The sequence below is a fragment of the Dendropsophus ebraccatus genome, chromosome 11 (genome assembly GCF_027789765.1).
Source record: "Dendropsophus ebraccatus isolate aDenEbr1 chromosome 11, aDenEbr1.pat, whole genome shotgun sequence".
In the NCBI taxonomy this organism is placed as follows: domain Eukaryota; kingdom Metazoa; phylum Chordata; class Amphibia; order Anura; family Hylidae; genus Dendropsophus; species Dendropsophus ebraccatus.
This window is the reverse complement of record NC_091464.1, coordinates 12568680-12592039: the sequence shown is the minus strand read 5'-3', so window position 1 is coordinate 12592039 and position 23360 is coordinate 12568680. Positions and strand designations below refer to the sequence as shown.

The 23360-nt window shown below is 43.8% G+C and overlaps 1 protein-coding gene across 1 annotated transcript in view; it reads left to right on the top strand.

Moving 5' to 3' along the window:
• SLC26A9 (solute carrier family 26 member 9) overlaps window positions 1-23055 on the top strand; it is a 62179-nt gene extending 39124 nt beyond the window's left edge. Inside the window, exons 12-22 of the mRNA XM_069945579.1 lie at window positions 1183-1260; window positions 1827-1922; window positions 3976-4082; window positions 7791-7860; window positions 8664-8756; window positions 10633-10740; window positions 12309-12596; window positions 13694-13748; window positions 14942-15087; window positions 20433-20507; window positions 22158-23055. Of these exons, the coding sequence (XP_069801680.1) occupies window positions 1183-1260; window positions 1827-1922; window positions 3976-4082; window positions 7791-7860; window positions 8664-8756; window positions 10633-10740; window positions 12309-12596; window positions 13694-13748; window positions 14942-15087; window positions 20433-20507; window positions 22158-22205 (1164 nt within the window). The 3' untranslated portion in view covers window positions 22206-23055. The remainder of the gene's footprint in view (window positions 1-1182; window positions 1261-1826; window positions 1923-3975; window positions 4083-7790; window positions 7861-8663; window positions 8757-10632; window positions 10741-12308; window positions 12597-13693; window positions 13749-14941; window positions 15088-20432; window positions 20508-22157) is intronic.
• The last annotated feature ends 305 nt before the right edge of the window (window positions 23056-23360 follow it).

Sequence of the window (23360 nt, the reverse complement as noted above, 5' to 3'; positions counted from 1 at the left end):
ATAGTATATAGCCCCCTGTGCTCCCCCATAGTATATAGCCCCCTGTGCTCCCCAGTACTATATAGCCCCCTGTGCTCCCCCATAGTATATAGCTTCCCTGTGCTCCCCATAGTATATAGACCCCTGTGCTCCCCAGTAGTATATAGTCCCCTATGCTCCCCCATAGTATATAGCCCCCTGTGCTCCCCAATAGTATATAGCCCCCGTTCTCCCCCATAGTATATAGCCCCCGTTCTCCCCCATAGTATATAGCCCCCTCTGCCCCCCATAGTATATAGCCCCCTGTGCTCCCCAATAGTATATAGCTCCTCCTCCCATATAACATTGAAAAAAACAAACACTGTTACTCACCTGGGTCCACGCGTTCCTCTTCTCTTCCCTCCTGTGGCCGCACTTCCTGCGGTCACAAGAGGCTGCACTCCCCTTACCCTCGCGCCGACGCTCCAGTGACGTCGGCCGCTAGAGGGAGAGCGCGGCCTCTTGTGACCGCAGGAAGTGCGGCCACAAGAGTGAGTGACTGACAGGGAGGGAGCCAATGGCTCTCTCTCTGTCAGTGTCGCTGCTGCTGCAGCGCTGACGCGCCGCAGCAGCAGCGGGCGGGCGGGGGCAGCGGCGGACGGGGGGGCCCTGCAGGGGGCGCCATGGAGGGGTAAGTAGATTACCCATCCATGGCGCTCCCCCCTGACAGGCTGGTGGCCGGAGCCCTGTGCGACCGCATTGGTCGCACATAGCAACGGCCGGCCTGCTCGGGGGGGCCCCTTTAACCAGTGGGCCCGGTGCACGTGCACCATGTGCCCTCTGGTTAAAGCGGCCCTGGAATGCCGCCCCCATGAAGACAGCTGGTGGCGCCGCCTGAGGCAGACGACTCAGGTCGCCTCATGATTGCGGCGCCCCTGGCCACTAGGTCAGACTTTTTGCAGGACAAAGAGCAGCTGATAAGTACTGGAAGCATGGAGATTTTTAAATTAAAGTGACTTACAAATCTATATTTATTTACAAATCTATAGAACTTTCTGACACCTTTTGATTTGAAAGAAAAAAAAAATTACCCCTTTAACTACCACAAAGAACGGGTTATATTGGAAATGTATGAAGAAGATCCATTAGCACCAATGACCCGATTAAAAAGTGTGAAAAATGGACTGCACAGGGAATTAACCTGTATTCTTTTTGACTTCTCAGATGTCTAGTTTCTTTGTTATGATGGTGGTTATGGTGACTATGCTGGCTCTTGGCACCTACCTAAACCCTCTGCCCAAGGTATGTGCTTCTACATCTTAATGACTGTAAAATAAATGCTTAATTATTAAGCCATAGGGCCACATGTATCATCCGGCGGACGGATGATTTTTGGCGGAAAGTGCCGATTTGCGTATTATTTTATACGCAAATGGCCGATTTGCGAATAAAATAATCGCAAATCGGCACTTTCCGCCGAGTACGCCAGGGGGCGGAAAGGGGGCGGAAAGTAGGCGGGAAGTGGGCGGAACGGAGGGCGCGGACTCAGAGTCCGCGCGATTTATCATCCGTTCCGCCCAAATGTACACCGAAAACCTACTCCAGTCCTCAGCTGGCGTAGGTTTTCGGCGGTGCGCACCGGCGCGCACAGGATTTATGTACAGGCAGTCCGCCTCTACATAAATCCCCGTACCGCCGGAGCTGCGGGGGCATTTTTAAGTCCGGCGTAAAAAACGCCGGACTTAATAAATGCCTCCCATAGTGTTTTTTTATGTACACAACTACAGTATTAATGTCATATATTAAGGTGTCAATTACGACACGTCTATTATCTGACTTCTCTTGCTATTGTTGCATTTGTCCTCCAGTCTGTTCTAGGTGCCCTGATAGCGGTGAACCTCAAGAATTCTTTAAAGCAGCTCGCTGACCCTTTCTACCTCTGGAAAAAAAGCAAACTTGATTGTGTAAGTCCTTATATTGACATTACAATAGAGGGAAACATAGATTATTTACTGGAAGTCCTAGTTTTAAGCTGTGTTTCTATTTTCATGATGACAATCACAGCACGGTGCTGGATCTGTGTGAGGTTCACAGTGCACATTTTGGTTAAATTGTCCTAACAAGGTGACCTTGTACATATCTGTCCCAACGTTCAAGGTCCCTATACACCTTATACTTTTGTTGTCCGTACCCGCCTCTCCTGGTTGATTCGGCTGTCAGTATAAGGTGTATGGGGCTCTCCTGGCCTTCCACCGACAGATAATATGGATGTGATGAAATATCACTCCCTGACCCCCTTTGTTCTCGGAGAGATAAGCCACAGGTATAGCTCTCTGCCTGCAGCTCAACCCTTCCCATAGAGAATACAGGATTGCTTATCCGTGTTGAACACTTCAGTTTATGGGGAGGATGAAGAGATAACTGACGGCTAACAATCAGTTATTGAAGGTGTATGGCCTCCTTATGACCCTTCTTGGGCCTCGGTCTACAAAATTATTCCATGGCAGGTAGAAATGTTAACATGATACTGCAGGTCAGTCCACTGCACAGAACCGCTCATAGAGAAAGAAAACATCACTTAGTGGGATAGGTCGGCTCCCTGCAACGAGATCGTGGAGAGCTATGTGTATCCATAGTTAGAAACTGCAAACAATCCCTATAGTTTCATTCTATTACCTATTTCCCTCTAACTTTTTTTTCCTGCAAAACTTCAATGAATATCGGCCGCACATAACTGACGTCAGTTTTTGATGCAGCCGCAAGGAATCCCTGTTGGAGTCTATACAGAGTATGTACACGCCGGCTGGGATTCCTTAGCAATTAAAGCAATCTATAATTTCATTAAATAACAGCCATGGTTGAAAACCTGCAACTACGGACGTTGTTTAATGAAATTATATGTTGTGTAAAGGGGCATTCCCGTCTCAGCTATTTATAGAATATCCACATGATATGCCATCCACAACATACAGTATGCCATCCACAACATACAGTATGCCATCCACAACATATGCCATCCACAACATACAGTATGCCATCCACAACATATGCCATCCACAAGATACAGTATGCCATCCACAACATACAGTATGCCATCCACAACATATGCCATCCACAACATACAGTATGCCATCCACAACATACAGTATGCCATCCACAAGATATGTCATCAACAAGATACAGTATGCCATCCACAACATACAGTATGCCATCCACAAGATATGTCATCAACAAGATACAGTATGCCATCCACAAGATATGTCATCAACAAGATACAGTATGCCATCCACAAGATATGCCATACATGTCTGATAGATGCAAATCCTAGCCCTACAGTGCTGAGGAGACCCCTATTATTTCTATTATTACAAATCGTGTTTCTGCTAAACCTAGATATAAGCCAAAGTCTGGATTCGTCTGGAATAACAATGTAAACAATACCCTGTAATTTACTAATAGTTTACTATGATTTATTGAAATCTATTTTCATCCACAGTAATTTTTTGTAGAGTGGCTTAGGGCTCATTCACACATACAGTATACCCAGTTGTAATATGGTTTGTCGCTATTACACCTGTGTTTTGGGTTTGCTATGATTTTGAGTCCAATTAAAAATAGATTTACATGGTGGAAATGACATAGTCAGTAGCTCACTACATTGAGATCATTGATGTAAATGGGGCCTGTGGCTCTCCATGTACATATCCATCCACAGCCCATTTTAAAAGAAGGGTTGAATCATAGTATGAACCTTCCCTTTAAATAGAGTTCTATATAAATCAGGGATGTGGAACCTTTGGCCCTCCGGCTGTTGCAAAACTAAAATGCCCATCATGCCTGGATAGTCAAAGCTTTGGCTTTCCCCGCTCAGGCATGATGGGAATTGTAGTTTTGCAACAGCTGGAGGGATGAAGGTTCCCCATCCCTGCTATAAATCTACTTCACTCTGGCTTTCCAGTCATTTCTGTTATTTCTTTTAACACCTGTTTATTTGATTTTTTTTATCATATTTTATAGTGTGTCTGGGTTGTGAGCTTCCTCTCCACCTTCATCCTTGGCCTTCCCTATGGAGTTGCTGTCGGTGTAGGATTTTCCGTCTTGGTTGTCATCTTTAATACACAGTTGTAAGTTGTATCCTCTTTATGTTGTTACATTATACAACTAGATTTGCATTTCCAGGAAAATACATAGTGCTTGAAAAGAGCGCCACTTTACCAGTGACTTCCCTTTAAGAGAAACTTGGATCCCATTCCTTTAAGAGCGACATGGCTCCCGTCCCTATAAGAGTGACTTGGGTCCCATACCTTTAAGAGCAACTTGGGTCCCATCCCTTTAAGAGCTACATGGATCCCTTTAAGAGATACATGGATCCCTTTAAGAGCGACTTGGATCCCTTTAAGAGCGACCTGGGTCCCTGGGACCCAGGTCGCTCTTAAAGGGACCCAAGTCGCTCTTTAAAGGGAATCATTTCGCTCATAAAGGGACCCAAGTCGCTCTTAAAGGGACCCAGGTCGCACTTAAAGGGACCCAGGTCGCTCTTAAAGGGACCCATTTAGCTCTTAAAGGGACCTATTTCGCTCTTAAAGGGACCCAGGTCGCTCTTAAAGGGACCCATTTCGCTCTTAAAGGGGCCCAGGTCGCTCTTAAAGGCACCCATTTTGCTCTTAAAGGGACATATTTCGCTCTTAAAGGGACATATTTAGCTCTTAAAGGGACCAAGGTCGCTCTTAAAGGGACCGATTTATCTCTTAAAGGGACATATTTAGCTCTTAAAGGGACCCATTTTGCTCTTAAAGGGAACCAGGTCGCTCTTAAAGGGACATATTTTGCTCTTAAAGGGACCCAGGTCGCTCTTAAAGGGACCCATTTTGCTCTTAAAGGGACATATTTCGCTCTTAAAGGGACATATTTCGCTCTTAAAGGGACCAAGGTCGCTCTTAAAGGGACCGATTTTTGCTCTTAAAGGGACATATTTCTCTTAAAGGGACCCAGGTTGCTCTTAAAGGGACCCAGTTCGCTCTTAAAGGGACATATTTCGCTCTTAAAGGGACCCATTTTGCCCTTAAAGGGACATATTTCGCTCTTAAAGGGACCAAGGTCGCTCTTAAAGGGACCAAGGTCGCTCTTAAAGGGACATATTTCGCTCTTATAGGGACCCAGGTTGCTCTTAAAGGGACCCAGGTTGCTCTTAAAGGGACATATTTCACTCTTAAAGGGACCCAGGTCGCTCTTTAAGAGCGAAATGGGTCTCTTTAAGAGTGAAATATTTCCTTTAAAGGGACCCAGATCACTCTTAAAGGGACCCATTTTGCTCTTAAAGGGACCCAGGTCGCTCTTAAAGGGACATATTTCGCTCTTAAAGGGACCCATTTCCACCCTCAAGGGACCAAGGTCACTCTTAAAGGGACCAATTTTTCTCTTAAAGGGACATATTTCGCTCTTAAATGGACCCAGGTCGCTCTTAAAGGGACCCATTTTGCTCTTAAAGGGACATATTTCGCTCTTAAAGGGACCAAGGTCGCTCTTAAAGGGACATATTTCGCTCTTATAGGGACCCAGGTCACTCTTAAAGGGACCCAGGTCGCTCTTAAAGGGACATATTTCACTCTTAAAGGGACCCAGTTCGAGCGAAACGGGTCTCTTTAAGAGCGAAATATTTCCTTTAAAGGGACCCAGATCACTCTTAAAGGGACCCATTTTGCTCTTAAAGGGACCCAGGTCGCTCTTAAAGGGACATATTTCGCTCTTAAAGGGACCCATTTCCCCCCTCAAGGGACCCAGGTCGCTCTTAAAGGGACCCGGGTCGCTCTTACAGGTACTTAGTTCGCTCTTAAAGGGACCCATTTAGAGCGGCTTGGGTCCCTTTAAGAGCGACTTGGGTACCGTTCCTTTAAGAGCGGCTTGGGTACCGTCCCTTTAAGAGCAGCTTGGATCCCGTACCTGCTACATGGCTGCCTCAGCTCTATTTTACTGACTGACCTCTGCTACTTATAATGGTAAAGACCATTGCTCGGTTACCATGACAATCTTACTCATGTCAGGGAGACAAAATGGTTACGGACCTTCCATATATTACATCTTCTATTGGCCAATAGTGGACATGTGACTGTGGATGGTGTGATACAATGCATGACGAGACCTTACAGTTCCTATTGGCTGCTATATTTCAGCTATTTGCATATGTGCTGCGATTGGCTGTCAGCAGTTAGAGTGTGGCCATTATTTGCAATAGGCCATTATTTTCTATGGGAAATTTGGGGTCTTTAAACATAAATTTCTTAAAAACGACAAATCCGATCGAAACGAAAAATAGATAGCACACCACACACCGCCAAGGGCTTCGAAACGCAGTTTGAATGGAGTCTGTGCGCAAGAATACGGATTACAATATAGGGCTTTTCAAGCACTATAATGATGAGGACGGAGAGCAAAAAACTGGTTGAAGAATACTATCCAACTGCATGAAGCCTGAGACTGTGCTCTGTTGGTGGGGAGGGGAGCGGGGAAATTAGACTTACCGTTACGGTCTTCTATTTGTCACTATTGCCGCTCAGCCAATCAGCAGCTGAGGCAGGACAGGCAGGACACTTAAGGCTGTGGAAATACAATATGCTCAGCAGCCATGACAAGCACCCAATGCAGCCCACAGTACTCGCTCAAGTATCCCGTACTTTTGAGTAACCTGATACTTAAGTGAATACTATACTCGATAGAGCTTGCTTATCTCTAGTACTGATATGTAACACATATTTCATGTGATAGACATTGATTACTTACACCTGGATTGCTGTGTTTCATATTACCCCATGTGGGGAGTGTGCTCACTAGCTTGAGAAAAGTCCACATTGAGAGAACTGAAACATCGCTGTCTTTTATAGGTTAAATAAACACATTGGGAGGCATTTATTAAGTCCGGCGTTTTTTACGCCGGACGTAAAAATGCCCCCGCAGCTCCGGCGCTACGGAGATTTATGTAGAGGCGGACTGCCTCTACATAAATCCCGTGCGCGCCGTTGCGCACCGCCGAAAACCTACGCCAGCTGAGGACTGGAGTAGGTTTTCGGCGTACATTTTGGCGGAACGGATGATAAATCGCGCGGACTCTGAGTCCGAGCCCTCCGATCCGCCCACTTTCTGCCCCTTTTCCGCCCCCTTTCCGCCCCCTGGCGTACTCGGCGGAAAGTGCCGATTTGCGAATATTTTATTCGCAAATCGGCCATTTGCGTATAAAAAAATACGCAAATCGGCACTTTCCGCCGAAAATCATCCGTTCGCCGGATGATACATGTGGCCCTTTTTGTTCACTGAAGACTTTGGAGTGCTGCAACTTTTTAATTGCAGATAATAGATAGATAGATAGATAGATAGATAGATAGATAGATAGATAGATAGATTAATAGATAGATAGATAGATAGATAGATAGATAGATAGGAGATAGATAGATAGATAGATAGGAGATAGATAGATAGATAGATAGATAGATAGATAGGAGATAGATAGATAGATAGATAGATAGATAGATAGATAGATAGATACCACATAGTGGTAACTCTAGGAGCCAAGGTGTGAACTGCATAAAGAGTTCCAAAAAATCAATGCAATACATAGAGCAAACAGAAACCTTGCTTATCATTTTGCACATGGGATAATAAAACCACGGAATTGCAGTATAGCATCTACAAGTGCTGCAGATTTTTTGAACGATAGATAGATGATAGATGGATAATAGATAGATAGATAGATAGATAGATAGATAGATAGATAGATAGATATTGGTTAAGTTACCATCACAGACTACTAATTTTTTTATCTCTTCTTTTGTCCATGCTAGTCGCAATGGTTCGGCACTGGGCCAGGTGGCAGCAACTGATTTATATAAGAACCCAAAGGTATACAGCAAGGTAAGAGACGTAGGTTGAATGTAAGGATGAACGTGCATTAAAGGGGTACCCCAGCCGGGGGGCACTTTTGTGCTGGGACCGGGGAGGAGGTGGCCGAGGGAAAAGACGTCCACTCACCTCCCCGGTTCCAGTGGCGGGTCCGGCCATCGCGGCGCTCCAGTGCCCGGTTCCCGGCCACTTCCGGGTGTCTGACGCGGGCCCGAGACGTAACGTCTCAGGTCCGCTTAGCCACTCAGTGAAGGAGGCGGGATCCATTTCAAGTCCGCTCATATCCCGCCTCCTTCACTGAGAGGCTGAGCGGACCTGAGACATCACGCTCTGCGATGTGGGACCCGCCGCTGGAACCGGGGAGGTGAGTGGACGTCTTTTCCCTCTGCTACCTCCTCCCCGGTCCCAGCACAAAAGTGCCCCCCCGCTGGAGTACCCCTTTAAAGAACCATGTATGACATGATGATAAATGTATGTAGAAATATGGCATACTTATATATACAGCTATTAGAGATGAGCAAGATGAGTGAACCTGGAGCATGCTCGAGTCCATCCGAACCCGAGCTTTTGGCATTTGATTAGCGGTGGCTGCTGAAGTTGGATAAAGCCCTAAGGCTATGTGGAAAACATGGATATAGTCATTGGCTGTATCCATGTTTTCCAGACAACCTTAGAGCTTTATCCAAGTTCAGCAGCCCCAGCTAATCAAATGCCGAACGATCGGGTTCGGATGGACTTGAACCCAAACCCGGTTCGCTCATCTCTAACAGCTATTCTTAGGTATATATCTGCTCTCCTTGTTTTCTTGCCTCCAGGTTCAGTCTATTGATGGGATCAAGATTGTCAATTACTGCTCTCCACTTTATTTCGCTAACTCAGAGATATTTAGACAGAAGGTTATAAAGAAGGTAATGTATTCACGCCTTTAGCCCACCTCCTCCCATTCACCATGTGATATTTGTCAGACTGCTATCTTCTTATGTGGCGTTAGGCCTTTGGGTTCTACAAGCACTGGGTCCTGGGTGTTGCTGCTTCTTCTTCTCCCCTATAGCTATAGCCCCTGCTCTCCAGCTTTGTAGTGATTCTCTAACAATCTGAAAACACCAGGTTCTATTGCACAAGCATAGTGGAAAAAGTGTCCTATTAAAAGGGCCGATGAAGGCCTGATCAATGTTGTAAGCAAGCGCTGATCGGTGCTTGTTAACTGGGGCTATTACACAGCCTGATAATCGTTTAGCAAGGGCTGCACGAACATCGTTAGCGCTGTTTGTGCAGCCCTTGCCAAAACAGTTATTACATTCCTTGTCCACGTTCCCCTGTGTTCACCTGCACTCCGTATGTGTCCCGGTCCCGCAGCTGCAGCTTCAGAGCAGTCTGTCTGAACTGACAGGCTGCTCAGCCAATCACTGGCCAGCCTGCCACTGAACTGTCAGGCTGCTCTGTAACTGCAGCCGCAGGACCAGGGAGGAAGCATAGCGCAGGAGAACGCCGGGAGTGTGGAGAGGTAATGTAATAACTGCTTGTTCAATCGTAAGCCGTTGGCCGTGCATTACTATTGTACGTAGCCACGCACGGTCAGCGGCCGATATTTTTAAGTCTAGGTCTAAAGAAACGATCAGACGATGATTGTTGAGATCGTTGTCTCTATTACACAGAGCCATAATCGGCCGAATCAGGCTGATTCAACTGATTATGGCTCCATGTAATAGCGCCCTAAGGGTTCTATTAGACAAAGCAAATTTTTTTGTTTTCTCTGATTATCGATAAACAAACTCTTTTGCGAATAACCTGAAATCGTTCACCATAGTACATGAATAATAGTCATTAGATACGATCCTTCTGATTCCAGTGAAGGAACGCTGTGTACATGCACAACATGATTAACGACACTTTATGGTCGGCTCAGTGATGTCATCTACCACACACAAACACATTTTCGTTAGTGGTTCGATCGTTGCTGCATACACACCGGAAGATTATTGCTTAAATTCAATATAATAGTTTTTCGCCCGATAATCTTTCCGGGTAATAGGGCTCTAACAATGCGTGAAAGTGAAATCACCTGATAACTAGGAATAGAAAAAAACAAGCACTCATGTCCCAGATACCGATAAGCTACCTTATCAGTGATACTATGTATGTGTACATAAAACACACTAAAATTAGAAAGCCTTTGAAACCACTATCATTGGGTTTGATGGGAAAATCTCAAAGTATAGATTTCTTTCCCTAATGTAAACAGCACCTGTTTGACCATTATCCATACACTCTTTGGTTTAAAGGGCAGGTCTCATCAGGACAGCCCCTTTCCTTCATAGCGTATGGACATAATAGAGGGCATGCTCATTCCTATTTATAAGCCAGAAAAAAAACTTAAGGGGTACTCAAGTCTTCCAGTACTTATCAGCTGCTGTATGTCAGCTGATAAGTGGTGTCTTCTTTCCAGTCTGACACAGTGCTCTCTGCTGCCACCTCTGTCCATGTCAGGAACTGTCCAGAGCAGGAGAGGTTTTCTATGGGGAAACAATACTGAACGTGTGAATATAGCCAAACTCTTATACAACTAAACTGTGTTTTACCACCAACATTATAAGGAGAAGTAGTTTTCTATACATTTTTGTGTTCTCACTATATTTAGGCTATATTCACACACCGGCTTCTTTTGGCTGTTTGGCGGCATTTTTGCATGGCCGTCAGTGTGAGGCTAAATAATGGACGTCAAACGACCCAAAATGAGACGGTGTGTGAACATAGCCTTAGGTTTTGTCCTTCTTTACCTCCTAGACTGGACTGGATCCTTGCAAAGTCTTTCTGGCCAAAAAGAAGTACCTAAAAAAGCATGAAAAAGAAGAACTTAAAAGACAAAGAGGGTCTGTGTTCATGAAAAGCAAGGTAAGAGACGGCAAAGGAACACATGAGCTTGTAAAATCTGATGAATCATCTTTCATGTTAGACATCTTGCCGCTCATGGTTCCTAATCCTTTATTTTTAGGAACATAAAACCTTCTTACTACTTAAAGTGTGTAATGTTTGGTGTGTATTAGTTCTGTATTTTTTAGCTATTGCTGTTGTTTTATATCAATGCATGTAAAGAAATGATGTGCTATTTAATTTGAGACTATGGGGGAGATTTATCAAACATGGAGTAAAGTAAAACAGGCCCAGTTGCCCCTAGCAACCAATCAGATTCCACCTTTCATCCCTCACAGTCTCTTTGGAAAATGAAAGGTGGAATCTGATTGGTTGCTAGGGGCAACTGAGCTAGTGTCACCTTACACCATGTTTGCTAAATCTCCCCCTATATCTATCTAGGGGTCAGAGCTCTTACTCTGATCTCTGAGTTACTTGATATATTGTGCAAAAGCCCTGTTTCCACTCAGAAAGACATAGGATAGAAATAAAAAAAGGTGAAAAACAAAACTGTCTTGCAATCACAGCAAAAATTGAAAGTTGAGCTTTGATTGGTTGCTGTGGTCAAGACCAGACAGTTTTGGTTTTCAGCTTTTGTTTATTCCCTCCATAGAGTCAAAGGATGAGAAAGGATGAGTTATATTTACTTGCTGTTGCCATTGGGGGAAGCTTAGTCTCAGCATTATATTGTAAGCAAGTGCTTGCTTACTGAGCCTATTACACGGCTCTATTATGGTGCAGCAAGGGCTGTGTGTGTGTGTGTATATATATATATATATATATATATATATATATATACACACACATATATATACATATATAAATTTGTATATACATATGTTTGTATGTATGTACACATATATTGTTAGCGATGTCCATGCAGCTCTTCCTTGCTTTGGTGTAAAATAATTTAATGTACTTACCTTGGGGACTTCAGTTCCCGTCTTTGAAGTGACAGGCCGTCGAGCCAGTCACCTGCCGAGACGGGACAACAACACAGCCAGTGATTTGCTGAGCGGCCTGTCAGTTCAGAGATGGGATTGGTGGTGCTGGAGCCAGCTGTGGTCGGCGGAGAACGCAAGAACCAGACAGCATTTTATTTCTTCTGATCTATTTTCCACTTTAAAAAACACAATTAGTGATTACTATGAATGTAAAAAGAAAAAAGAAAACATAACCTATGCCTTGGTGTAGACCTGTAGTCAGTATATAAAAAAAATTGTGTTTTTTAAACATTTATGTAGCCACAGGTGGGCTGATTTCAGCATTTCCAACCCTATCCTCTATGTGAAAAGGGCTATGAATGCTAGACTCAGGGGGGTATGAGTCTGATTTACCCCTTCAGCCTCATATTTACACCCCTTGCTTCATGCCCCGCATAAAATCCGTCCCCCCACCACCACCACCACCCCCCTCGGCCCTTTAAAAACGTATTCCTTCTATGGGTTTTTGATTGGAGCCTTTCTATAGTTTTGTTTACTCTTTGAATAAAGAAACATAGATTTCACATACATTCACACCTATTCTTTATGAATTTCTCTTTTATGCAGACATTATCACTGCAAGAACTACAAGAGGACTTTGATGGTGCAGCCCAAACTGATTCCAACAATAATAGCACAGTGAATGGAACAAACAGTACCATCAGTTACATAGCATCGAATACTCTGACAGTGGGGACATCAATTCCTGTCATTATTCCAAATGGTATATCTGCTCCAGCACAAACCGAAGATCCTATTATCATGGCACCTCCAATTGTTAACTTCCACACCATAATCATTGACATGAGTGGTGTGTGTTTCGTAGATCTGATGGGTATCAAAGCCTTAGGAAAGGTATTTATTTAATAACAGTCAAAGGGGCTGATTTACTAATGTATCTGCACATAAAGGGGTACTCCGGGGGATATAAAACTGGTGTCAGAAAGTTATATAGATTTGTAATTTACTTCTATATAAAATCTTAAAGAGGATATACCATCAGGTACATCCTCTTTAATATGACCCCTGGATAGAATGGCACCGTCACGGGGAAGCCGGTGCCGCCATCCGTTTTTTGAACTGTGGCCCGGTTCCCGTGTATGGTGCTGTTCTATCAACGGGTACCGGGCCGGGGCTTAAGCACAGGAGGCAGGCTGCCCCACCCCCCAGTGGAAGGAAAAACCTGTCCCTCTATGACGCGGCTCCATTGATTTTAATGGAGCCACGTCATAGAGGGGAGGGAATCCCCCCCCACTGGGGGGCGGTCCGGCCCGCCTCCTGTGCTTCAGCCCCTGCCCGGTACCCATTGATAAAACAGCGCCTACAAGGGAACTAAGCCGCGGTTCAAAAAATGGACCGCGGCACCGGCTTCCCCGTGACTGCGCTGTTCTATCCTTGGTACATCCTCTTTAAGCCTTCAAGTACTTATCAGCTGCTGTATGTCCTGCAGGAAGTGGTGTGTTCTTTCGAGTCTGACACAGTGCTCTCTGCTGCCACCTCTGTGGGGATTTGCTACTGCTGTGGACAGTTCCTGACATGGACAGAGGTGGCAGCGGAGAGCACTGTTTCATACTGGAAAAAAATACACCACTTCCTACAGGACATACAGCAGCTGGTAAGTTCTGGATGCATTGAGATGTTTTAATAGAAGTGAATTACAAATCTGTATAACTTTTCATGCAACCAGTTGATGTGAAAGAATACATTTTTTTCACCGGAGTACCCTTTTAAATGTATACATGTGTTTTACTACCATAAGGTTAGAGAGGGAGCAATTAATTTTTACAGTTAAATACAGGTTAACTTGTAGCTGTATAATCAGTCTTCAGATTGCTCCCCCTAGTGGTAGCCCTGTGCTGCAGCAATTTAAATTTTAACTTATCTGAATTGACAAACAAATAGGTGAGTACATTATTACTAAAGAGTTAATTCAGCTTCTTTTCTTTTGACAGTTGTGTTCCAGTTACCAGAGAATTGGAGTAAACTTCTATTTAGCAGATGTACAAGGTATTTAAAAATTGCCATTGATAAGGCTGGGTTTTCACAGACTTTTCTGAAAGATTTTCACCAACTTTTTAATACCTAGGTTTAAAAAAAGGATCTTGTTTTTTCCCTGGAAGCAGTGTCAATTTTTCTCCACATACAGTTTCTGGTAGAACTGCTAATCCCTCTATTAAAGTGAATGGGAGTGAGCTTCTATGCCCAAAAATATTATCACCATATATATTACCATCATACTATTACTGACCAAATCCAGCCTACCATGACCAGTATATACGACAATAGGAATATACAAGGAGTAAATACATATAACTACTGTTATTGCCAAAATCCAGCATATGGAGACTATACAAGTGATTACAGTGTATTTACATCTATTGACTACTGGGGGTGTCTGTTCCACCATATAGTGATAGACACTCTCTGCACCCTTATACTGCAGACAGTCCTCCTCTCAGCCCACATATAGTAGTTTGTACCCTTCTGGCCCCTGATATTGTGTTAGGACACTATGGGCCTTCATGTAGTAGTCAGGCCACCTCTGTGTCCTCATATAGTATTACACACCCTCTGTGCAGCCTTCATATAGTATAAGGCCCCACTATGTGCAGCTCCTACATATTATTAGGTCCCCTCTGTATAGCCACCTATATAATATAAGCCCCCTCTGTGCAGCCCCCATATAGTATTAGGCCCCCTTTGTACAGACCCAATATAGTCTTAGGCCTACCTCTGTGTCTGTGGCCTCATTTAGTATTAAGCCTCCTCTGTACCCCTATAAAGTATTAGGTTCTCGTCTGATATAATATTATTAAGCTTTCTATGTGCCCCCATATATTGTTAGGTCCCCTCTGTAACCCCATAAAGTATTAGATCCCCTTTTAATTAGTATTAAGCCTCCTCCGTACCCCCATAAAGTATTAGGTTCCCGTCTGATAAAATATTAGACCTTCTATTCGTCCCCATATACTGTTAGGTCCCCTCTGTAACCCCATATAGTACTGGGACCACGGCAGTTTCTTTCCATCCTCCTGGTGCTTTTTCAACTGTTGAAAACTATACTTACTGAACATCCAGGATGTATTACCCTTTTGGATAAAAATGGGTAACTAATTCATTTAGAACCTAAATTCTTTTTTCTAGACCCACCTATTAAACAAAAAATTATGCTCTTCCCTGTGTTTTTTTTTTTCTTTCAGCTCAAGTTTATGATGACATTGAACTTGGTGGAGTCTTTGCTGAGGGAGGTCTTAGTCGTGATCACCTCTTCCTTACTGTGCATGATGCAGTGCTTTATGCCCTGGCAAACAATACAGGAATAGGACATGCAGCATTTTCTGGGAAGGTATCTTCATTTAGATGTTCTTATATATACCTGTAAACACAAATACATTACAATGACTTAAAAATTTGTACAAATGATAGTAATGCTTTAACACATTGTCCAGACATGCCAAACATGCCACACTGGTTCTCAGTCCTGAAACCCACTGCAATTGTGAGTTATAGCAAAGTGAAGTGCATCTAGCTATAAATCCCAATCGCAGAGGGTCTCAGGATTGATACGTGGCAATAATAAATTGTCACATACAGTACCCATCATTCGATTCCTCTGCTGCTCTCATTGACACAGATCTGTGGCCTTCGTTTACTTGACTGCAGTTTGATATGTCCTATACTTTAGGGCTGTGCTAGCCCATGAGCCCACAGTCTTAAAGTGTCACTGTCGTTTTAACTAAAATGTACATCAACAGTAGATATCAAGCAGGTTTGCAATCTACATTCATTATTTTTTTTTTATGATTAAAGCTATACTTACTTTGGCAGCTATATAACAGCTCTACTTACTGTACCCAGATCCAGTCTCCTGAAGGATGCTATATTACAGCTATACTTACCTGTATTGAGGTCCAGTCGTGTGAGGCAGCTATATAACAGCTATACTTACTGTATCTAGGTCCTGTCTTCTGAAGGCATCTTTATAGTACTGTGCTGGTTAAAAAAAAGAGACTAAACACAGAAGGTCACGGTCATCTGAGCACTTACAGAGAAGGCAGTCATGTGATTGACAGACGCATTGAGCCATGGAACTCATTACTGGCCGAGACTTCATGGGTTTAGTCTTGTTTTTTTCCAAACAGCACAAAACTATAAAGCTTCAGGAGACTGGACCTGGAAATAGTAAGTATCGCTGTTATACAGCTGCCTTCAGGAGACTGGACCTGGATACAGTAAGTATAGCTGTTATATAGCAGCCTTCAGGAGACTGGACCTGGATACAGTAAGTATAGCTGTTATATAGCTGCCTTCAGGAGACTGGACCTGGATACAGTAAGTATAGCTGTTATATAACTGCCTTCAGGAGACTGGACCTGGATAAAGTAAGTATAGGTGTTATATAGCTGCCTTCAGGAGACTGGACCTGGATACAGTGAGTATAGCTGTTATATAGCAGACCTCAGGAGACTGGATCTGGATACAGTGAGTATAGCTGTTATATAGCTGCCTCCAGGAGACTGGACCTGGATACAGTAAGTATAGCTGTTATATAGCTGCCTTCAGGAGACTGGACCTGGATACAATAAGTATAGCTGTTATATAACTACCTTCAGGAGACTGGACCTGGATAAGTAAGTATAGCTGTTATATATAGCAGCCTTCAGGAGACTGGACCTGGATACAATAAGTATAGCTGTTATATAACTGCCTTCAGGAGACTGGACCTGGATACAGTAAGTATAGCTGTTATATAGCTGCCTTCAGGAGACTGGTCCTGTATACAGTAAGTATAGCTGTTATATAGCAGCCTTCAGGAGACTGGACCTGGATACAGTAAGTATAGCTGTTATAAAGCAGACTTCAGGAGACTGGACCTGGATACAGTAAGTATAGCTGTTATATAGCAGACCTCAGGAGACTGGACCTGGATACAGTAAGTATAGCTGTTATATAGCTGCCTTCAGGAGACTGGACCTGGATACAGTAAGTATAGCTGTTATATAGTAGCCTTCAGGTGGCTAGACCTGGATACAAATAAGTTTAGCTTTGTTTATCATAACGAGAAAAAAAATGAATGTAAATTGCAAACTAGCCTTATATCACACCCCCTGCTGATTTAGATTTTGAAAGTTATAACAATAGGGACACGTTAAAGCAGTTATCCCAAGATTCAAAGCTTTAGTTTTAGGAATAGCATGATGAGGGGTATAACTAATGAAACCCTCCTCATCATAAGAACAATGGTCCCCAGAGTGAGCGTTCATAAGGAAGTGAATAGAGCAGTGACTGAGCATGCTCGCTGCTGCCATCACTCAGTGGACATTTGTCCTTTGTTCCTGTGATTAGTGGGAGTCCCAGTGGTCAGACCAGTGATCGATCAGCTTGTTATCCCCTAATCCCTTTTAAATAATAAAGCGTAAAGGCAACCTGTGACGTTGACAGCGCAGTCCAGTCTGCAATGATAAGAGCAGAGTTGATGAGCAGTTTCAAATGAAGTTTTCTTGGGAACAGTTCCAGAATAATTTTATTCATGTAAGTCTCTGTTTTGCGCCAAGTAGTGAAGAAGGTGGACCTCTCCCTGTATAAGCACACATACAAAGAGAGTTGTCAGCTGACCACTCGACTCCTTAGCTCAGAATAGGTTGAGATTTACATGAATAAATGACAAGGTATCCTGGCGCTTTTCCCATAAACCTATTTGTCCAGATTGGCCTGCATTTTCAATGTGTCAATGATTGTAAATAGTCACTGTTTACATTCCAGTGGTTAAAAAAAAGGTCTTTCCAAAACCTTATCCTGCACAAACAGCTGCAGCCTGATCAGTAAGGTAATCTTGCACTGACAGGTTATAAAATCGGAAATCATAGCTTTATCCTCTTCCCTATTATTAGTCTCCTTATCATAAGTGATTAGTAATGCAGCTCATTATGATGATAGCCAGGAATTACTTACAGTCAAAGTTTTTGATGTATTGGAATCTGGTATTCAACCAAGATAGGAAGTTGTATAGTCCTTGCTGCATAAACATCCACCGTCTGAAGGACATGTAGTTTGGAGATCTTGTATGCTTTGTGAATCAATTTACTGCTAATATATTGTAATGGGTATGTAAGTATTATATTATGTATCTATACTAGTTCCTGGTGTGTGCAATATATTCACATTGTCTGTTTTTGTTATAATATAATTAGGGGTACTGCGGGAAAAGATTAAAATCCAGGGTGGGCTGGGAGTCTTGGGCACATAATAAACAAGCTATACTTACCTGTCCCTATTCCCCGGCAGCACCGCACCACGCTTACAGTAACCCACTGATCCTGCGACATCACGGCCCCACTCAGAAATGCCTGCTCAGCCCATCAGGGACTGAGGTGGGATATCTCTGCAGTCGCTGATTGGCTTAGTGGCTAACTCTTGTGGTGCTGTACAGGAACAGGAGATTTAGGAGTCCGGCGGGTAACTGGGAGCGCGGATGCTGCGGGGTATGGCAACAGGTAAGTATAGCTTCTTTATTATGTTCCTACCACCTTTTGCCCACCCTGGTTTTTTACCTTGGTCCAGAGTACCTCTTTAAATGTTACAATGAATTTGCTGAGTTGTACAATGTGCACATGAGGAAGAGTGAGAGAGATGTAGCACCATTGATCAATGAATCAACCGTTTTTGCAGCGAGACTCGCTGCAGATCCCAGCCCTATACTTTCATTAGCAGAGAAACTCGCAGCAGGGATGTACATCCCTGCTGCTATTTTATCTGCAGCCCGCCCCATTAACCCCCTAGCCGCCGGAGATTATACATTACCGGGTCCCCGTTCCTGCTTGCTTCGGGGCTCCCGGTGTCTTCACGGCCCGCCCGGCCAACCAGTGCGCTGCGGCGGGGCAGCGCACTGATTGGCCGGGCGGAACGTGCCGGGAGCCGCCGAAGCAAGCAGGAGAGGGGACTTGGTAATGTATATCCTGCCCGCCCCCCCTGCAGCCCCGATCGCCCCCGGCCGCACGATCGCCCCCCCCGATCGCCCCCGGCCGCACGATCGCCCCCCGCACCCCTCGGCCGCACGATCGCCCCCGCACCCCCCGGCCGCACGATCGCCCCCCGCAGCCCCCGGCCGCACGATCGCCCCCCGCAGCCCCGGGGATCATGCGGCCGGGGTCCCCTCTCCTGCTTGCTTCAGGGGCTCCCGGTGTCTTCACGGCCCGCCCGGCCAATCAGTGCGCTGCCCCGCCGGGCGGGCCGTGAAGACACCGGGAGCCCCGAAGCAAGCAGGAACGGGGACCCGGTAATGTATAATGTCCGGCGGCTAGGGGGTTAATGGGGAGGGCTGCAGACAAAATCGCAGCAGGGATGTACATCCCTGCTGCAAGTTTCTCTGCTAATAAAAGTATAGGGCTGGGATCTGCAGCGAGTCTCGCTGCAAAAACGCAGCAAGGAGACTCGCTGCAGACCCACCAAGTGGGTTTGAAGCCTTAGGGTGATTTTAGACTAAAAAATTTGTCAGCTGTGGGGGCTTAAATAAAACGAGCAGCGATCACTAATCGCACAACAAATCCTTGTATCGTTTGTGCAGACTTGGAAACAGACACCACAGATATGTATATAGTGGGGTCTGGGATATGTACTGTATATATCTGTGCTGTCAGTTTCTAGATCACAAGCAGCAGTGTATACTCTGCAATGATTAACCCTCCTCTAGCTGTTAATCATTGTAGAGGAGGCAGGGACTAAAGATACTGCAGCAGCCGGAGGACTGAAAGCCCGGATCACAAGCAGTGTGGATGGTAAGTATACACTGCTGCTTGTGATCTGGAAACTGACAGCACAGATATATACATATACCAGACCCCAATATATACATCTGTGCTGTCAGTTTCCCTTTATCGGTTTAGACAAGAAGATGTGCGGCCAATGACTATATATATATATATATATATATATATATATATATATATATATATATATATAGTGGTCCAAAAGTGGGTGGACAGAAAGTAGGTGGCTCTGTCTCAGTTGCCCCTAGCAGCCAATCAGATTCCACTTTTCATTTTCCAAAGAGCCTGTGGGGAATGAGAGGTGGAATCTAAATGGTTGCTAGAGGCTACTGAGCCAGTTTCACTTTACACCATGTTTGATAAGTCTCCCCTCTCATGACCCTATTACACATACTATCCACCTACTTTTGGACCACCCTGTATATCTCAGAGGTGGCAGCAGAGAGCACAGTATCAGACTGGAAAGAACACACCACTTCCTGCAGGACATACAGCAGCTGATAAGTACTGGAAGAGTGGAGATTTTTAAATAGAAGTAAATTACAAATCTATATAACTTTCTGACACCAGTTGATCTAAAAGAAAAAAAAATTGCCAGAGCACCCCTTTAAGGCCGTAAACCACAACACGCAGTTCTTGAACATGCAGTAAAAACCACGAAGTTCTCATACATCCTAAGAAAGGCGAGGAATGTAATGTGTGGAAATATACTTCTAATAACTATATTCATGCCCAGTCTGGTACATCTATGCCCCCTTACTGACCTTGCAACTTTACTCAGGAAAAAGAAAACTTTTTTCCCTCCAACTTTTGTCTTTCTTAGTAAGCTCCTTATATTGATATTTTACTGGTTTCACATTTCCCCTCAATTAAATTGCTTCTCCGCCATGTTAGACATCAGTAATAACACCAGCATCTCTTTCAGGGTTCTGGTGACACGGAGATTTTTGTGCAGGACACACAAGATGAAATCAATGAGGATTATCCCAACCTTGAGGAGGTGAGTCAGAGTCAATGGGGGATACTGTTTAATTTAATCTTGGTGGTAAGATCAGTTTTCAGAAGCCCCGTGTTGCTTTACTGTATAACCTATTGTGATGTATATAACAGCCTAAAGGATAACATATGGCTATTCTGGGGAAAAAAATTACAATCACCCAAAAAATATGAAGATGTCAGTTTAGACCTCTGGGGATCCCGCAGTTACCATGATGAGGGGCCCCGCACTGCTATTCTCCAAAGAAATGAATGGCACAGATGAGAACAAAAGCTGCTATTCATTTCTATGGGAAGTGGCTGCGTAAACTGGACTTTATTAAGTGACGGACAACACCTTCATAGAATAGGCTTACCTTTGACCTCCATGGCACAATGGGACACGTTAAACAGAAATGTGTGAGTATTCGAGTAAAGTTCCAACACATTGCATTTATAAGGCTAAATTCACATCTTCCATAGTCTTGCTTAGAGCGCATTGATTTCAATTGGGCTGTTCACACTGTCCGTAATCCGCAAAAAATTGCGGCCACACAAATTACTGACAAGCTGTAGTACAGACCGTAATTATGGCACAGACTGTCCCATAGAAGTCAATGGGAGACTAAATGAGTAATCATTTATTACCATTCCCACTTTTTCGCCTTTCTGTTCTCTGCTGATCCGCAAAAAATACATTACGGACACAATTCAGATGCATTATGGATGATTTTTTGCGGACTGCGAGCAAAGATTGCAGATATTATATATGGTCCTGAAAAACGACTGAATGTGTAAATGTAGCCTTAGGCTAGAATCACGTTTGCAGCTACTGATGAAGTTTTCTTTTTAGCCAAGGCCAGAAGCAAGTCCTTCCTTTATATTTCCTATTTCTTATAAATCTTGTTTAAAAGAAAAAAAAAATCATCAAAACTGCACCAAAAACTGCATGCGTGATTATGGGGCTAAGCAATTTTTCATTTCATCAAAATTAAACTCACACCTATCTGCCTTTTAAAGGGGAACTCTTTTTTTCTTTCAAATCAACTGGGGTCATAAAATTATATAGATTTGTAATTTAAAGTACTTTACATTTTTAAGTATTTCTGTTTAAATACTTAAGCCTTCCTGTACTTATCATCTGGTGTATGTCCTGCAGGAAGTGGTGTATTCTTTCCAGTCTAACACAGTGCTCTCTGCTGCCACTTCTGTCCATGTCAGGAACTGTCCAGAGCAGGAGAGGTTTTCTATGGGGATTTGCTGCTGCTCTGCACAGTTCCTGACACGGACAGAGGTGGCAGCAGAAAACACTGTGTCAGACTGGAAAGAAGACACCACTTCCTGGGAAGACTAGAGATTTTTAAATATAAGTAAATTACAAATCTATATAACTTTCTGAAATCAGTTGATCTGAAAGAAAAAAGATTTTTGCTAGAGTACTTCTTTAAAGAATAATCTAACCTTCAAAGAAGGTTTGAAGAAAGTTAATTCATTATCTGTTTGGATAACCCAGAAGGGAGCTTGTACCTTGTGGTGATGAAGGACCCTTGGCAATCGCACCTTTTGCTTTCCCTATAATTCTGTTTTTTCTAGACTTGTTTAACCTTCTCTTACAGCGTAGGATATGTTTGTGCTGCCCGGATCTTTTTACATCATGTCTTTTGTCTTCTTTCAGGCTATGTTCGGCAGTATGTTCCAAGCCGAAATCCAGACAGCGTTGTGAGGTCTTTTTGACCAGTGGTTTCCTGCAGATTAAGCAATGCTCCATTCCTTCTCGAGATCTTTGGTTGATGGCAAGGGTCTACAAGGCCCAGTCGCCGACCCCTCTGTCTCGGGGACAGCAGTGCCTGACGCTTTTCGGGCAAGAAAGGAACAAACCGACTCAGGTGACATGATACGTTTTCATGTACAGAAACCGATAGCTGCTCGGACAATGAATTCCTGCTGGTACCTCAATCCTTACTGTAAAGCCTTCTTCCATGTGCTTCTTCAAGTTCACATACGTCTCCCAAGAATCTCATGCAAATAAAGTGGAGGAAAGAAAAGTAAATGGAAAATCCACTTTATAATAAACTCGGCTTTGTACGTCCCAGAACATTTTACGGTGACAATGAAAAAAAACCTTGATATTCATTGGACTTTGTTGACTTTGCGAACAAATGCAAAGTAAGCGATAATTACTCTATGCTGCTTTCTGCCAATCAAGCTATGAATGTACAGACTGAATATTTATGCCGATCATTGAAATCAAACCATGTATGAGAAATCAAAGGCTTTAACCTACCGCAGGGATTACTAGCAGATCATTATATTATTATTATCCACAGATGTGAAGTATACACCATCTTGTATTAGAACTGAATCCAGTATGATGAATGTCAATGGCCAAGGTGTTTACGACTTCAGCACTAGGACTGCGGAGCTGAGAACACGACGCTGCAGTCAGGATATAATATGCACGGTGTCTCTAATGTATATAGGAAGAAGCTAGTTCTACAATGTTATTTATTTCATGTGGATGTTGATCCCTGTGTATGCCATTAAACTACAGATCACAACTGTGGCACAAATTATATGTTGTTTATTGTCCTGTAACTGCACATACTTCTTATACACACAGACTTTGCCATCTAACTTGGCTCAACACTGCCTTAGGGTCCTATAAAGCGGCCCAATTAATAAGGTAAACAAGCCCTGATCAGCTAGGGGCTTGGGGATCTTTATTGAGCCTATTACAGGCTCAATTATCATTTAGCAAGGCTGCACGGACATCGTTAGTGATGTCCATGCAGCCCTTACCCTAAACTTTACATACATTACCTGTCTACACTCCCAGTCTCCTCCTGCCTTCTGTTCTCTTCCCTGCACCGCGCACAGC